Genomic DNA, 18,490 nt, shown 5'->3' with positions numbered 1-18,490 from the left:
CCTGTTACCCTTGTGAAAATGAAAAAATGAGGCTAAAGTAACATTTTTGTAAAAAAAAGTAAAATGTTAGTCTACGTTCACATTAGCGTCGCGTCACCGTTGCGTCGGCGACGCAGCGGCGACGCACGGAAAAACACGCGCAAACGCGCGCAAAAATGCGCGCGTTTTGCGACGCGTGCGTCGTTTTTGACGAAAATCGGACGCACAGAAAATGCTACATGTAGCGTTTTCTTGCGTCCGACGCTAGCGTCGGAAACGACGCACGTGGCGAAAAACGCCACCAAAACAACGCACGCGTCCCCTATGTTAAACATAGGGGCGCGTCGCCGCTGCGTCGCCGACGCAACAGCGACGCACATTAGCGTAACGCTAATGTGAACGTAGCCTTACATTTTTCCTTCCACATTGCATTAATTCATGTTAAGATCTTAAAGGATTAATAAACGCCTTGAATGTGATTTGAGGACTTTAAGGTGTACAGTTTTTAGAATGGTGTCACTTTTGGGCATATTTTGCCTCTTAAAGTCACTTGAAATGTGATGTGATCCCCAAAAGAAATGGTTTTGTAAATTTTGTTGGAAAAAAATGAGAAATCGCTGGTCAACTTTTAAATCCTAATCCAAACTGAAGAAAAAGACAGCGCCACATCGTATAGTGAAAAGCAGCTCACATATTTATTCTGCCTCACTATCCGGTGTGGCGCTGTTCTTTTCTTCAGTTTGGATTTGGATGTTCTGTCTGAGAAACTTGAACTTTTAAATCCTGTCACTTCCTAACAAAAAAAATGATGTTTTAAAAATGATGCATATGTAAAGTAGACATATGGGAAATGTTATTTATAATCTATTTTGAGTGGAATACAGTGACATGTAAAAGTTTGGGCACCCCTGGTCAACATGACTGTTATTGTGAACAGTTAAGCAAGTTGAAGATGAAATCTCTAAAGCGCCTAAAGTTAAAGGGAACCTGTCAGCAGGATTGTGCTGAGTAACCTACAGACAGTGTCAGGTTGGCGCCGTTATACTGATTACAATGATACCTGGGTGATGAAACCCATCTTGTGGTTGTTGTGTAATCTTTATTTTCAGTTTTTAGTTAATGATATGCTCGTGCTCGGGGGCGGCCTGTGGAGGGTATGCATGTGGTGCTCTGATTAGGTATTCATAATGCAGCCTGCTGACAGGAGACTGATCCCTCAATGACCTGCCCCTAGTTTACATAATGAATACCTATACATACTGAATTAAAAAAAAACTTCTGCAGGCAGGTGCCAGCCGTGGCGCCTGCGCTGCAGCATATTCGCATGTTTACTGTGTAGTTACTACATGTGGTTGGGCTTTTCCTGAGGCGTATAACAAAAACAAAACAATTTTAAAATGACGCCCGCAGCGTAGCAGCTATCCGTGTACATAGCTGAGATCCGATAGCTGCTATTGCACGTGCTAGAAAAGAAAAAAAAATGTCCTCCTCCAAGATGGAGCTGTCCGCACCAGCGCATTAGCAGTTTTTGGCGATCACCGAGAGCTGCTACTGGAAAGGTGTGACCAGTGCAATCTTAGAGGAGGAATTTTATTTCTTCTCTAGCAAGATGGCGCCGTCAGCACATGAGCAATAGCAGCTATCGGATCCCCTCTATATACACCTATAGCTGGTACTGCGCAGGCACGGCGGGCGTCATTTAAAGTTTTTTTTTTTTAGTACGACTTAGGAAAAGCTCAACCACATGTAGTAACTACACAGTAAACATGCAATTATGCTGCAGCGTAGGCTCCACGGTTGGCACCTGCCTGCAGAAGGTTTTTTCTTTATTTTATTCAGTATGTACAGGTATTCATTATGCAAACTAGGGGGCAGGTCAGTGAGGGATCAGCAGTCTGCATTACGAATACCTAATCAGAGCACCACATGAAGACCCCCCACAGGGCACCCCTGAGCACGAGCATATCATTAGCTGAAAACTGAAAATAAAAATTAAACAACAACCACAAGACGGATTTCATCAACCAAGGTATCATTTTAATCAGTATAATGGCGCCAACCTGACACTGTCTGTAGGCTACTGTGCACAATCCTGCTGACAGGTTCACTTTAAAGTGAACCTGTCATCAGGTTAGATATGAGATGCGGTCACCGCCTTTCAGGACTGATATACAGCATTCTATAATGCTGCATATCTGCCCTCAACCCGAACTGGCAGGACTAAAAAATAATTTTTATTATATTCACCTGTGGGGCGGTCTGATCCAAGGGGTATTGCTGGTCTTGGCCCAGCGCATCCCATCTTTTTATGATCACTGTTCTCCATCTTGGTTCGTGTGGATGACCCGTCCCTGCATCATTCACACAGCCTGCTCAGCATCGCACTCCGGCAGAGGCGTACTTATCTGCCCTGTTGAGGCAGATAAGACAGAGCAAAGTACTGCAGTGCGCCGGTGCCGGGAAAGGTCAGAGAGGCCCAGCGCCTGCGCACTGCAGGGCTTTGTCTGCCCTCAACAGGGCCGATAAATACGCCTGCGCCGGAGTGCGATGCTGAGCAGGCTGTGTGAATGATGCAGGGACGGGTCATCCACATCAACCAAGGAGGATGGTGATCATAAGAAGATGGGAGATGCTGGACCAAGACCAGCAACACCCCTCGGCCTGGACCAGACCGCGCCACAGGTGAGTAAAATAAAAGTTATTTTTCTTCTCCTCCAGGTTTGGTTGGGGCAGATATACAGCAATATAGAATGCCCTGGTGGTGGCCGTAACTCGTATCAGCCAAACCTGGTGACATGTTCCCATTAAGATGACACATTCCTCTGTATTTTAGGCCATCAAATTTATATATGTGTATATATATATATATATATATATATATATATAGTCATTTTTTACATTTTAAAAATTACAGAAACAAAAATGGGCCATGGGCCAATGCAAAAGTTTGGGCACCCTTGCAGATAACTTTGACCAAGGTTTCAGTCCTTAATTAACCTTTTAGGATTATGACTTGTTCACTATCATTGTTAGGAAAGGCCAGATGATGCAAATTTCCCAGCTTTATAAAAACCAGCCTCCTCTAACATTGTGCCAAACAAATAGCAGCCATGGGGTCTTCTAAATAGCTGCCTAGCAATCTGAAAATGAAAATGGTGGAGGCCCACAAAGCAGGAAAAGATAGTAAGAAAATAGCAAAGCATTTAGAAGTTGCCCTTTCCTCATTTTGAAATGTAATTAAGAAATGTTATTTAACAGGAACAGTGGAAGTCAAGATAAGGTCTGAAAGAACAAGCAAATTTTCAGTGAGAGCTGCTCGTAGGATTGCTAGAGAGGCACATCAGAATCCCAGCTTGACTGCAAAAGACCTTCAGAAAGATTTAACAGACTCTGGAGTTGTGGTACAATGTTCTATTGTTCATAGAAACCTGCACAAATATCAGAGCTATCAGAAGAAAACCTCCTGCATACTCACCATAAAATTCAGGGTCAGAAGTACGCAAAAGAACATCTAAGCAACATTGATACATTTTGTAAACAAGTCCTGTGGGCCAATGAGGTTAACATAGAACTATTTGGTCACAATGATTAAACTCACGGGTGGAGAAAAAAAGGGCACAGAATTTCAAGAAAAGAACAACTTGCCAACCATTAAGCATGGGGATGGATGAATCATGCTTTGGGATTTTGCTGAAGCCAATGGCATGGGGAACATTTCACGGGTAGAGGGAAGAATGGATTCAATTAAATTTCAACAAATTCTTGATGCAAACATTACACCATCGGTAATAAAGCTGAAGTTGAAAAGAGGAAGGCTTCTACAATGGTTAATGATCCTAAACACACGTCAAAATCTACAATAGTCTATCTCAAAAGGGGCAAGCTTAATGTTTTACAATGGCCCTCAACGTTCCCTGATCTGAACATCATTGAAAATCTGTGGCTAGACCTCAAAATAGCAGTACATGCAAGATGACCCAGGAATCTCACAAAACTAGAAGAATTTTCCAAGAAAGAATGGATGAAAATCACTCAAACAAGAACTGTAAGACTCTTGCCTGGCTACCTACAAAAAGCGTTTACAAGCTGTGATACTTGCACAAGAGAGTGCTACTAGGTACTAATTACTAACCATGCAGAGTGCCAAAATTTAGCATCTGCGAATTTTCCTTTTTGTAATTTTTAAAATGTAAAAGAGATGTATATATTTATACAGTACAGACCAAAAGTTTGGACACACCTTCTCATTTAAAGATTTTTCTGTATTTTCATGACTATGACAATTGTACATTCACACTGAAGGCATCAAAACTATGAATTAACACATGTGGAATTATATACTTAACAAAAAAGTGTGAAACAACTGAAATTATGTCTTATATTCTAGGTTCTTCAAAGTAGCCACCTTTTGCTTTGATGACTTCTTTGCACACTCTTGGCATTCTCTTGATGAGCTTCAAGAGGTAGTCACCGGGAATGGTCTTCCAACATCTTGAAGGAGTTCCCAGAGATGCTTAGTACTTGTTGGCCCTTTTGCATTCATTCTGCGGTCCAGCTCATCCCAAACTATCTAGATTGGGTTCAGGTCTGGTGACTGTGGAGGCCAGGTCATTTGGCGTAGCACCCCATCAGCCTGGAGGTGTGTTTGGGGTCATTGTCCTGTTGAAATATGATGGTCCAACTGAACGCAAACCGGAAGGAATAGGATGCCGCTACAAGATGCTCTGGTAGCCATGCTGGTTCAGTATGCCTTCAATTTTGAATAAATCCCTAACAGCAAAGCACCCCCACACCATCACACCTCCTCCATGCTTCACGGTGGGAACCAGGCATGTAGAGTCCATCCGTTCACCTTTTCTGCGTCGCACAAAGACACGGTGGTTGGAAACAAAGATCTCAAATTTGGACTCATCAGACCAAAGCACAGATTTCCACTGGTCTAATGTCCATTCCTTGTGTTCTTTAGCCCAAACATTTATAAGGCAAGAAATCCCACTTATTAAACCTGACAGGGCACACCTGTGAAGTGAAAACCATTCCAGGTGACTACCTCTTGAAGCTCATCATGAGAATGCCAAGAGTGTGCAAAGCAGTCATCAAAGCAAAAGGTAGCTACTTTGAAGAACCTAGAATTTAAGACATAATTTCAGTTGTTTCACACTTTTTTGTTAAGTATATAATTCCACATGTGTTAATTCATAGTTTTGATGCCTTCAGTGTGAATACAGAAAAATCTTTAAATGAGAAGGTGTGTCCAAACTTTTGGTCTGTACTGTATATATATATATATATATATCTTTAACTTTAGGCCTTTTAGAGATCATTTCATCTTGAACTTGCTTAACTGTTCACAATAACAGTAATTTAGACCAGGGTGCCCAAACATACATATTAAATAGATCTCTTAGTTCTAAGGACCATACAAAGACCTGACTTTTAACCCCCTCCCGACCTGTGACGCCACGTAGGCGTCATGAAAGTCAGTGCCAATCCGACCTGTGACGCCTATGTGGTGTCATGGCAGGATCGCGTTCCTGCAGATCGGGTGAAAGGGTTATATGAAATTTTACCCGACCTGCAGGGACAGGGGGAGTGGTACTTGAGCCCAGGGGGTTAGGGTTAGAGTTAGAACTAGGGTTAGGGTTAGAACCAGGGTTAGGGTTAGGCTCAGTTCACACTGCATTCAGTGACTACGTTAAACGGACTATGTTACACCCCAGCATAACGCGGTGTAACGTAGTCCATTAACGCCGCCATTGAATGCAATATTGGACGCATCGCTAGCGCACGCCCACAATGGGCGTGCACTAGCGATGTGCTGTCATTTGAGTGACGGACCCGAGACACGGGCTGCAGCGTTTCCGGGTCCGTCACTGCTAGCGCAGATGGAGCTAGCAGATGCACTTGCGCTAGCAGCAGCCCTTAGCGTATGTACTGAACGGGCTGCTGCTAACGCAGTGTGAACTTAGCCTTAAAACTAGGGTTAGGGTTAGAACTAGGGTTAAGGTTAGAACTAGTGTTAGGGTTGCGGTTAGGGTTATGGTTAGAATTAGGGTTAGAATTAGGCTATGAGCACATGGTGCGGATTGGCGGCTGCAGATTCGAAGCAGTCTTCCATCACATTTACAGTACCATGTAAACCTATGGAAAACCAAATCGGATGTGCCCATGGTGCTGAAAATACCGCTCGGTAATTTCTGCAGCATGTCAATTCTTTGTGTGGATTCCGCAGCGTTTTACACCTGTTCCTGTATAGGAATCCGCTGATGAAATCCGCACCAAAAAAACACTGGAAATCCGTGCTAAATCCGCAAGTAAAACGCAGTGAGTTTTACCTGCGGATTTTTTAAAAACGGTGCGGAAAACTCTGCACACAAATCCGCAACGTGGCCACATAGCCTTAGGGTTGGATTTAGAGTTAGAGTTGGAATTAGGGTTAGGGTTGGAAATAGGGTTAAGATTAGGGTTAGGGGTGTGTTGGGGTTAGGGTTGTGGTAAGGGTTGGGATTAGGGTTAGGGGTGTGTTGAGGTTAGGGGTGTGTTGGGGTTAGGGTTGTGATTAGGGGTGTGTTGGGGTTAGGGTTGTGATTAGGATCATGGTTAGAGTTGGGATTAGGGTTAGGGATGTGTTGGGGTTAGTGTTGGAGTTAGAATTGAGGGGTTTCCACTGTTTAGGCACATCAGGGGGTCTCCAAACGCAACATGGCATCACTATTGATTCCAGCCAATCTTGCGTTCAAAAAGTCAACTGGTACCCCCACACATGGGGTACCAGCATACTCAGGACAAACTGGACAATTTTTGGGGTCCAATTTCTCCTGTCACCCTTGTGAAAATAAAAAATTGCAAGCTAAAAAATCATTTTTGAGGAAAGAAAAATGATTTTTTATTTTCTTGGCTCTGCGTTATAAAGTTCTGTGAAGCACTTGGGGAGTTCAAAGTGTTCACCACAAATCTAGATAAGTTCCTTGGGGGGTCTAATTTCCAAAATGGGGTCACTTGTGGGGGGTTTCTACTGTTTAGGCACATCAGGGGCTTTGCAAACGCAACGTGACACCCTCAGACCATTCCATCAAAGTCTGCATTTCAAAACGTCACTACTTCCCTTCCTAGCCCCGACGTGTGCCGAAAGGGTGGTTTACCCCCACATATGGGGAATAAGAGTACTCAGGACAAACTGGGCAACAACTTTTGGGGTCGAATTTCTCCTGTTACCCTTGGGAAAATAAAAATTGTGGACTAAAAAATCATTTTTGAGGAAAGAAAAATGATTTTTTATTTTCACGGCTCTGCGTTATAAACTTCTGTGAAGCACTTGGGGGTTGAAAGTGTTCACCACACATCTAGATAAGTTCCTTGGGGGGGTCTAGTTTCCAAAATGGGGTCACTTGTGGGGGGTTTCTACTGTTTAGGCACATCAGGAGCTCTGCAAACGCAACGTGACGCCCGCAGACCATTCCAACAAAGTCTGCATTTCAAAACGTCACTACTTCCGTTCCGGGCCCTGACGTGTGCCGGAACAGTGGTTCCCCCCCACATATGGGGTATCAGCGTACTCAGGACAAACTGGACAACATCTTTTGGGGTCCAATTTCTCCTGTTAACCTTGTGAAAATAAAAAATTGAGGGCTTATAAATCATTTTTGAGGAAAGAAAAATGATTTTTTATTTTCACGGCTCTGCGTTATAAACTTCTGTGAAGCACTTTGGGGTTCAAAGCGCTCACCACACATCTAGATAAGTTCTTTGGGGGGTCTAGTTTCCAAAATGGGGTCACTTGTGGGGGAGCTCCAATGTTTAGGCACACACGGGCTCTCCAAACGCGACATGGTGTCCGCTAACGATGGCAGCTAATTTTCCATTCAAAAAGTCAAATGGCGCTTCTTTCCTTCCGAGCCCTGCCGTGCACCCAAACAGTGCTTTACCCCCACATGTGAGGTATCACTGTACTCAGGAGACATTGCCCAACAAATTTTAGGATCCATTTTATCCTGTTGCCCATGTGAAAATGAAAAAATTGAGGCTAAAAGGACTTTTTTGTGAAAAAAAAGTACTTTTTCACGGATCAATTTGTGTAGACCCTGAGGGTTTAAAGTGCTCACTATGCATCTAGATAAGTTCCTTGGGGGGTCTAGATTCCAAAATGGGGTCACTTGTGGGGGAGCTCCAATGTTTAAGCACATAGGGGCTCTCCAAACGCGACATGGTGTCCGCTAAAGATTGGAGCCAACTTTTCATTCAAAAAGTCAAATGGCGCGCCTTCCCTTCCGAGCCCTGTCGTGCGCCCAAACAGTGGTTCCCGCCCACATATGGGGTATTGGCGTACTCAGGACAAATTGGACAACAACTTTCGGGGTCCAGTTTCTCCTTTTACCCTTGGTAAAATAAAAAAAATTGTTGCTAAAATATCATTTTTGTGACTAAAAAGATAAATGTTCATTTTTTCCTTCCATGTTGCTTCTGCTGCTGTGAAGCACCTGAAGGGTTAATAAACTTCTTGAATGTGGTTTTGAGCGCCTTGAGGGGTTCAGTTTTTAGAATAGTGTCACTTTTGGGTATTTTCAGCCATATAGACCCCTCAAACTGACTTCAAATGTGAGGTGTTCCCTAAAAAAAATGGTTTTGTAAATTTTGCTGTAAAAATGAGAAATCGCTGGTCAAATTTTAACCCTTATAACTTCCTAGCAAAAAAAAAATTTTGTTTCCAAAATTGTGCTGATGTAAAGTAGACATGTGGGAAATGTTATTTATTAACTATTTTGTGTCACACAACTCTCTGGTTTAGCAGAATAAAAATTCAAAATTTAAAAATTGTGAAATTTTCAAAATTTTCGCCAAATTTCTGTTTTTTTTTCACAAATAAACGCAAAAATTATCGACCCAAATTTACCACCAAAATGAAGCCCAATATGTCACGAAAAACAATCTCAGAATCGCTACGTTCCTGAGTTATTACCTCATAAAGGGACACTGGTCAGAATTGCAAAAAATGGCCAGGTCATTAAGGTCAAAATAGGCTGGGTCATGAAGGGGTTAAAATCCATATAGAAATGACTGTACAATCCTTTGTACTAAAATGCTCATTTTAAATGAGGCTTAAACTGTAATTTTATCATAGATTTGAAAAAGTAAGGTCGGGTCTAGTACAGGGGTGTCAAACTGCATTCCTCGAGGGCTGCAAACAGGTCATGTTTTCAGGATTTCCTTGTACTGCACAGGTGATAATTTAATCACCTACACACATAATGATTACAGCACCTTGTGCAATGCTAAGGAAATCTTGAAAACACGCATGGTTTGCGGCCCTCGAGGAATGCAGTTTGACACCCCTGGTCTAGTAGACCTATTCAAATATACCGCAATCATCTTTGCTTATATGGTGCCAAGATATTCTACAGCATTTTGCATTTCTGAGGGGACATGTACAGACGATATAAAACATTACAGAGTAACACATAACTCAACAATGCCAAGAGGAGTGAGGGAGCGCTTACTTACGCAAAAGCTTACAACCTAGAAGGAAACAGGAGAGACACAAAAGGTAAAAAAAAGCGCTTGTAGTATGTGGTCCAGCCATGGCTATAAAAATAAGGGGTATTCGTGTAGACATTAGTGATGAGCGAGTGTAATCGTTGCTCGAGTGGTCACTAAGTATTTGTAACTGCTTGGAGATTTATTTTTGGTCGCTGCAGCTGAATGATTTAAGGCTGCTAGACAGGCTGAATACATGTGAGGAATGCCTGACTGTTAGGAAATTCCCACATGTATTCAGGGTGTCCAGCAGCTGTAAATCATGCAGCTGAGGCGAGGAAAACTAAATCTCCGAGCACTAACAAATACTCAGAGACCACCAGAGCGTGCTCGTCAAAATCCGAGCAACGAGTATATTCGCTCATCACTAGTAGACATGCATAAACTGTTCACCAGCCAATGTCTTACTATGTTCAGCTACAAAGTGCATCTACTACATATTGTATGGAGTCTAAAATCTGGTGACACGTCCTATTTAAAGGGGCTTTCCTATTCTTAGGAAAGGACATGAATATCAGATCAGTGGTGGTCCCTCTCCTAGCACCCCCCATTGATCAGATGACAGGACAGACCATTAATATTAAAGTACTGGTTCATAGATATAGACATTACAGCGTGTCATTGTTGTGGGTCTTTGTGGCGTAATAAGCAAAGGGGTCCGTTTGGCTTCTATCTGAGAATTAGACTTTAAATTGAGAATACACAAGCCATATTCAATAGTCAAACTAATAACACTATCTTAAAGAAGCCCTCGTTCCATCAACGTTTTTATCCTTTTAACATATTGCAGTAATCATATTACAGTGGGGCAAAAAAGTATTTAGTCAGTCAGCAATAGTGCAAGTTCCACCACTTAAAAAGATGAGAGGCGTCTGTAATTTACATCATAGGTAGACCTCAACTATGGGAGACAAACTGAGAAAAAAAATCCAGAAAATCACATTGTCTGTTTTTTTAACAATTTATTTGCATATTATGGTGGAAAATAAGTATTTGGTCAGAAACAAAATTTCATCTCAATACTTTGTAATATATCCTTTGTTGGCAATGACAGAGGTCAAACGTTTTCTGTAAGTCTTCACAAGGTTGCCACACACTGTTGTTGGTATGTTGGCCCATTCCTCCCTGCAGATCTCCTCTAGAGCAGTGATGTTTTTGGCTTTTCGCTTGGCAACACAGACTTTCAACTCCCTCCAAAGGTTTTCTATGGGGTTGAGATCTGGAGACTGGCTAGGCCACTCCAGGACCTTGAAATGCTTCTTACGAAGCCACTCCGTTGCCCTGGCGGTGTGCTTTGGATCATTGTCATGTTGAAAGACCCAGCCACGTTTCATCTTCAATGCCCTCGCTGATGGAAGGAGGTTTGCACTCAAAATCTCACGATACATGGCCCCATTCATTCTTTCATGTACCCGGATCAGTCGTCCTGGCCCCTTTGCAGAGAAACAGCCCCAAAGCATGATGTTTCCACCACCATGCTTTACAGTAGGTATGGTGTTTGATGGATGCAACTCAGTATTCTTTTTCCTCCAAACATGACAAGTTGTGTTTCTACCAAACAGTTCCAGTTTGGTTTCATCAGACCATAGGACATTCTCCCAAAACTCCTCTGGATCATCCAAATGCTCTCTAGCAAACTTCAGACGGGCCCGGACATGTACTGGCTTAAGCAGTGGGACACGTCTGGCACTGCAGAATCTGAGTCCATGGTGGCGTAGTGTGTTACTTATGGTAGGCCTTGTTACATTGGTCCCAGCTCTCTGCAGTTCATTCACTAGGTCCCCCCGCGTGGTTCTGGGATTTTTGCTCACCGTTCTTGTGATCATTCTGACCCCACGGGGTGGGATTTTGCGTGGAGCCCCAGATCGAGGGAGATTATCAGTGGTCTTGTATGTCTTCCATTTTCTAATTATTGCTCCCACTGTTGATTTCTTCACTCCAAGCTGGTTGGCTATTGCAGATTCAGTCTTCCCAGCCTGGTGCAGGGCTACAATTTTGTTTCTGGTGTCCTTTGACAGCTCTTTGGTCTTCACCATAGTGGAGTTTGGAGTCAGACTGTTTGAGGGTGTGCACAGGTGTCTTTTTATACTGATAACAAGTTTAAACAGGTGCCATTACTACAGGTAATGAGTGGAGGAAAGAGGAGACTCTTAAAGAAGAAGTTACAGGTCTGTGAGAGCCAGAAATCTTGATTGTTTGTTTCTGACCAAATACTTATTTTCCACCATAATATGCAAAAAAAAATGATAAAAAAAAACAGACAATGTGATTTTCTGGATTTTTTTTTCTCAGTTTGTCTCCCATAGTTGAGGTCTACCTATGATGTAAATTACAGACGCCTCTCATATTTTTAAGTGGTGGAACTTGCACTATTGCTGACTGACTAAATACTTTTTTGCCCCACTGTAAATAGCACTGTGCTCTTACAATTGCTCATTTTACCTTTTTACCCAGCTAATTCTTCTCTTTTCTCTGTTCTATGTAGAAACAGGAAGTCTCATTACCCTGCATTTATCATTCCCTCTTCAACTCATGACCCAGCTGCTGCCTCCTCCCAGTGTCAGGGACTTTTGCAGTGACTTATGAGTTATGCAGGGAAGAGAGACTACTTATTTCTACATAGAGTTTAGGAGGATTCAGCTAGTCAGTTTTTAATCACGTGATAGCATAGGCGCAATGGAAAACAGAAGAAATAATTGGTTACACTGATTTGCCTGACTGCTCTGCATGTGAGATATAGTCCTGCAGAGATAATCTCCTGCTCATAAAACACTGTTTGTATTGAAACTAAAACACAGCCTAATCAGTGACACATCCCTGTACTTAGGCTCTGGTGTGCAACATTATGCCGTTATCAGAATAAATAGCAAAAACCTGCTGACAGATTCCCTTTATGAACTAGCCACTAAAGCCCACTAGCCACAATCGCCAGATATTTTTTTAAATGTTCAAACACTCTTGAGCAGGAGCATTTTCTCGTGTTGGGTGTGATATATCCGTACATCTTTAACACTGTGCAATTGGACGTACTTGACATTCAAGAGTGTTTTTTCTTCCATTGTAGAACAAAATGCGCTGTTACAGTCTCATTGTTGTAGTCTCATTTAAATACTGTGGTTTTTTTTTTCTTTAATACATTACATGTTTGAATATAGGCAATAACGCCTGAAACTGAAATATTTCATACAATGGTCCTATGCAGCAAGGAGAGCGAAGTACACATTATAACGTAGGCATACTACCTGCATATAATTCGTGCGTCAAATCGCAGCTTGTGGGACAGCATGTTTTCTGTTAGTGTGGAGCTTGTTTTAATCCTATAAAAAAGTGAAGAGAGACTTAGATTTCCAACATGTGACCAAAGACCCATGTGACTTTACCCTGCTGGGTTCTGGAGGTCCATGTCTGCCTGTACATACAGTAGAAACATATATTTAAAATAATTAATAATTAAAATAAAAAATAGTTATATACTCACCCGCCGAGATCGAATCCAGCGATGCTCTGGCGCAGGCGATGAGCGTGCGGCTGCCGCCATCTTCCGTTCCCAGGATGCATTGCGAAATTACAGGTAGAACTTTTTTAGCAGTCTTCAAACAGGTCTACCGCGACAGAGAGGAGCCAGAAGACCGCAGTGTCCGATTTCTCCTACTCCTGCATTGGTTAGAAGCACTTCACCTTCATATTAAATGGTGTCTGTTTCTTTAAGCAGTGCAGGGGTTAATCTGCTCAGCTGAGACCTCCTGGAAGCTTTTCTGCATTAAGGCTCTCAGCTGTTCACTGTTAGCAACTCCCATTTCCTATATAATCTGGGCCCTGGCTAGGACTCATTGTCAGAGCTTGCTTATGCTGCATGGTTAGGAGATGGTGGTTTGCGGTTGCTGTTTGAGAAGGCGTTTGGTGGATTTATCCGAGACCTACTTCTCTTAATGTGGTTTTACCCCATCCTCCACTCCCTGGTATTTACTTGTGTTGTTTGTGTAAGTATATTTGTATTATTGGTATTTTCCTTTATCCCTGTTTGTACACCTGGTTGGTGTATTACGGTACACTACTACTCCCCTCTTCCCTGGGTGGGGGAAGGGTACAGAATGAGGGCAGATTCAGGAGCTAAGGCAAAATACGTGAACCCAGCGTCTTCACCATCAGAAGTAATCCGGGGAACAGGGCGAGCTAGGGTGCACCTAGCCTTAGGGACAGGAAAGAAGCCTTGGTCCCAGGGCACCCGACAACAAAGTCGTGACAAGTCTATAAACTGTATGCCCATATTAATAGTTTAGATAGGTCAAATGAGGTGACAGATTCCCTTCAACCCTTCACCCCCGGAGCTTTTTTCGATTTTGCGTTTTCGCTCCCCTTCTTCCCAGAGCCATAACTTTTTTATTTTTCCCTCAATATGGCCCTGTGAGAGCTTATTTTTTGCGGGGAGAGTTGTACTTTTGAATGACACCATTGGTTTTACCATGTCATGTACTAGAAAATGGGAAAAAAAATCCAAATGCAGTGAAATTGCAAAAAAAGTGCAATCCCACACTTGTTTTTGGTTTGGCTTTTTTTACTAGGTTCACTAAAAGCTAAAACTGACCTGCCATTATGATTCTCCGGGTCATTAGGTTCTTTTTTATCTAAGTGGTGAAAAAAAATTCCAAAGTTTGTTAATAAAAAAAAAAAAAAATTGTGCCATTTTCTGATACCCATTTTTCGTGATCTGGGGTTGGGTGAGGGCTTATTTTTTGCGTGCCGAGCTGACATTTTTAATGATATTTTAGTGCAGATACTGTCTTTTGATCGCACGTTATTGCATTTTAATGCAATGTTGCGACGACCAAAAAAACGTAATTTTGGTGTTTTGACTATTTTTCTCGCTACGCCGTTTAGCAATCAGGTTAATCCTTTTTTTTATTGATTGATCGGGCAATTCTGAATGCGGCGATACCAAATATGTGTAGGCTTGATTTTATTTTTATTGTTATATTTTGAATGGGGCGAAAGGGGGGTGATTTGAACCTTTATATTTTTTAAATTTTTTTAATATTTAAAAATGTTTTTTTTTTTTTACTTTTGGCATGCTTCAATAGTCTGCCAATAGAACCTGCCATAGCCTGATTGGCTCTGCTACACAGAGGTGATGTTCAGATCGCCTCTATGTAATAGAATAGCTGACTTTCTATGAGCGCCGACCACTGGGTGGCGCTCACAGCAATCTGGCACTGACAACCATAGAGGTCTCCAGGAGACCTCGAGTTCTCATGTCGACACAATGGTGACCCGCGATCACGTGATGCAGGTCACCGGTGTGTGTATTTCTGGCGCGATTGCCGGAAGCACCATTTAAATTCCCCTGTCAGAGTGTGACAGTGGCATTTAACTAGTTAATAGCTATTGCGGGCACATGTCAGCTGTTCAAAACAGCTGACATATCCTGGGAAAGATGTGGACTCACCGCCGGAGCCCACATCAAAGAAAGGGATACCGACATTGGCATACTATTATGCCCGATGTCGGTAAAGGGTTAAGTATAATAGATGGCGCACTCTGAAATTAGCACATGCAAATGCAACCTAAATGGTTTTATGTGATGTGCAACATGTTAGCATTAGGGCTCCACTTTTAAATTTTGCCCAGGGCCACATTTTGTCTAAAACCGGCCTTCTTAGGCTATTATCTGTACTATAAAGAAATGGTTTTGTGTCTAAGGATATAATGTTACTTTAGACTAACCTAGTGAGTTCAATTTTTTAGAGTAAGTCTTTAATCAATAAAAGATCTCATAAAAGATCTCACAGCCTCCATAAACAGTATTTCCATAGAATTCAAACAAGAGATATACGTTCAACTTTGTTATGAGGAGTTGATGGCCATGCTGCTCAAGGGCACATGCACGCAGTCACATGCATGTTGAATAAAGTGAATACATAGAAGAAAAATACTAGAAATTGTACATAATACATTAATACACCAAAATAATGTCATTACATTGTCCATGCCATAATGTCCATCTAAATAGGGTTACTAAAAACTGGCACTCATTACATATAATCACGTACAAATACAGTAACTACTGTGAGGCAGTGACCGGTGTCACATGCAAGGGTCGCTATGTGTACCCCCAAGGATGCGCACAGAGGCGTATTGAGGCCGTCGGAGTGCATTGCAGTCATAGGCATAGCTGTGATTGCAATGTAGAATAAAAGTGGGTGTTGGTTTTGTGCAGGCTATTTGTCCAGGGCAGATTTAAGAAACCTGCTCTGGGCTTTTATTTTTTTAAAAAGACTACAGGATGGTAGTGGGGTAGCTCGTTTCCTCGCCGGCTGGGTTTTCCATGTGGCCTATGGCCAGAGGTTCCTTGTAAAAACCCTTGAAGCAGAGGGTTGGGTGTGTCAGTTTGGGTTTTGCCAGTGTGCAGAGCAGAATACTCTGCAGAGCTCCATCTGTGCGAGGCAACACAGGCAAGCGGAGCTGAAAGGCATGGCATGGCACCCACAGCGTGCACGGTGGTGCAGTCGCCCACGGCAACCTGTCTCAGAGGTGGACTGTCTTGTTTCCCGACTGCAATCCGGAGGATATCGTGTGCTGTGTATTTCTGTGAGTTGGACAGTAAAACACGTTTTGCTTTTGAACTTTGCTTGGTTACTGCCTCATCACTGCACAGTGTGGATACCGCTGCACTAGTGATGAGCGAGTGTACTCGTTGCTCGGGTTTTCCCGAGCACGCTCGGGTGACCTCCGAGTATTTATGACTGCTTGGAGATTTAGTTTTCATCATGGCAGCTGAATGATTTACAGCTACTAGCCAGGCTGAGTACATGTGGGGGTTGCCTCGTTGCTAGGGAATCCCCACATGTAATCAAGCATGCTAGTAGTAGCTGTAAATCATTCAGCTGCCGGGATGAAAACTAAATCTCTGAGCAGTCATAAATACTCGGAGGTCACACGAGTGTGCTCGGGAAAACCCGAGCAACGAGAACACTCGCTCATCACTACGCTGCACTACATATCGTTGGAGAATGCAGTCAGTATGAACTGAGGCATACCCCAAAGCGTGCTGCATGTCAGTGAGCAAGCCTGCAATGCTACAGCTCAAGCCTCCTGGAAAAATGGAGGACCTTTTGAAGCATTTCGTCCTCACTCAGCAGTGGCCACAGGAGCAGCAGAAGCAAGAGCTACTGTATCAGTAGCAGCCATTCAGTGCTGGGCAGGGCAAAGGGACCCAGGCACTCTGGACCAGCTGGTAGGATTGATTGAGCGGTATACAGCCACTCAGGACTTTGCACAGGACACTGTTCCACTTTGGCTGTCACATCGGACCTCGCCAGCCCCGGAGCATGGGAAAAGTCCACAAACATCTGTTGGGGCTAACCAGGACAGAGCCCGTGACGACGGGTTAACCCCAAGTGAGCGTGACAAAAGTCCCTTTTTCCCGAAAGGGGCCCCAAGGTATAGTTGTGCAGCAGCGAACCCCAGTGTTGGCGGTGCCAAGAGCCCAGACATGTGGCTGCCAACTGACCCCTGATGTCTGAACCCATGGACTGTGGGTATACCCGCCATGTGTGTATGTATGCCCAGCCAGTCTGTACCGCCACTATAGGCACTGCCGGCAGCGAACCCCAGTTGTGCCAGGTATTCGGGAACGGGTACCAAATAGAGGCTCTCCTGGACTTGGGGAGCTTAGTGACTTTGATCCATGGGGGCCTTTTTGCCGGGGACAACCCCAAAGAACGGAAAGTGGAGGTGATGGTTATCCATGGGGAACTCCGAGAGTACACGACCACGGAGGTTAATTTTTCCACACTGTATGGAGATATCAAACATGTGGTGGGAGTGGTGAAGTCTCTTCCATATGGGACTGTTTTGGGAAAAGACTTGCCCCGGTTCTGGTCCTTGTGGGAGACCAGGGTTAACCCTCCCAAGGTAAATATTGTTTCAGGTGCAGAACCCGAAGATCCCGAGTCCAGGATACCTGCCATAGCGGTGACCAACTTAGGGACAGAGTGTAACCCTGATAGGTTTCCCCTAGAGGTTTTGGCAGGAGAGGTCAAGGAGACCCCACCGAACCCAGAGCTGGAAATGTCCCCTGGAAAGTTCGAGACAGCTCAGTTCCAGGGTCCCACGCAGAGACGCACTTATAGAAAGAAAGCCTGGAGGAATCAAAAAAGGTGTGGTCACGGAGGTGACTATGGTCATACCCATGGGGAACCCTCTGGCACCGGCCAAGAATGTAGCCAGGGGTCAGGTTAAAATGAATAGAGCTCTCTCTAATCAGCAGAGACGGGAGGATTGGGTTTGACGTAATACGGATGTATGCCCGAAGTTGCTGGGGCGGACCTCGGTGATCCAGCGTGACATAGTCACTGGGACACGGGTCAGGGTACAGAGGAAACAGTGCCGAGTGCCAAAAGGCAGGTTACGGGATGAGCTGCGGGGTTATTGAACCCCAAATAAACAGGGTCGAGGCCACCCAAAACTGGCCCAAATCTACTTTTGGTCAGTAAAGTGGGCGTGTCGTCTGCAATGGAGAACGGGGAGGTGGTTGATCATGCAACAAAGTGCGGATGAGAAATGCAAAGGGGAGGAATATTGCATCAACCAATGGTTCCGGTCCCTACAAAACTTTGGTTTCTCAGTAGAGCATTGGGCGGGGAAGTCACAGGGATATGCGGATGCCCTGTCAAGCACCCCATGTGGGGTGACAAGTTTTCAACCCCACAGGTTTCAACAGGGGGGGTATGTGAGGCAGTGACTGATATCACATGCGAGTGTCGCTATGTGTCCCCCCCAGGATGTGCACGGAAGTGTATTGAGGCCGTGGGAGTGCATTGCAGTAACAGGCATAGCTGTGATAACAATGCAGAATAAAAGTGGGTGTTGGTCTTGGGCAGGCTATTTGTCCAAGGCAGATTTAAGAAACCTTTTCTGGGCTTTTATTTTTTTAAACGGACTGCAGGATGGTAGTGGGGAAGTCTGTTTCCTTCACAGCTGG

General features: G+C 43.7%; 1 protein-coding gene across 5 annotated transcripts in view; it reads right to left on the bottom strand.

Annotated features, from left to right (window-relative positions):
- The window catches only part of CAPS2 (calcyphosine 2), a 166,313-nt gene that overhangs the window by 59,643 nt on the left and 88,180 nt on the right, over positions 1-18,490 (bottom strand). For all 5 annotated transcript variants that reach the window (XM_069764577.1, XM_069764580.1, XM_069764578.1 and 2 more), the window contains exon 10: positions 12,753-12,827. In XM_069764577.1, coding sequence (XP_069620678.1) covers positions 12,753-12,827 — 75 coding nt within the window. The remainder of the gene's footprint in view (positions 1-12,752; positions 12,828-18,490) is intronic.

Source organism: Ranitomeya imitator, chromosome 4 (assembly GCF_032444005.1).
Source record: "Ranitomeya imitator isolate aRanImi1 chromosome 4, aRanImi1.pri, whole genome shotgun sequence".
Classification (NCBI taxonomy): domain Eukaryota; kingdom Metazoa; phylum Chordata; class Amphibia; order Anura; family Dendrobatidae; genus Ranitomeya; species Ranitomeya imitator.
Note: the sequence above shows the minus strand (reverse complement) of the source record. Positions and strands in the feature narration are given on the sequence as shown.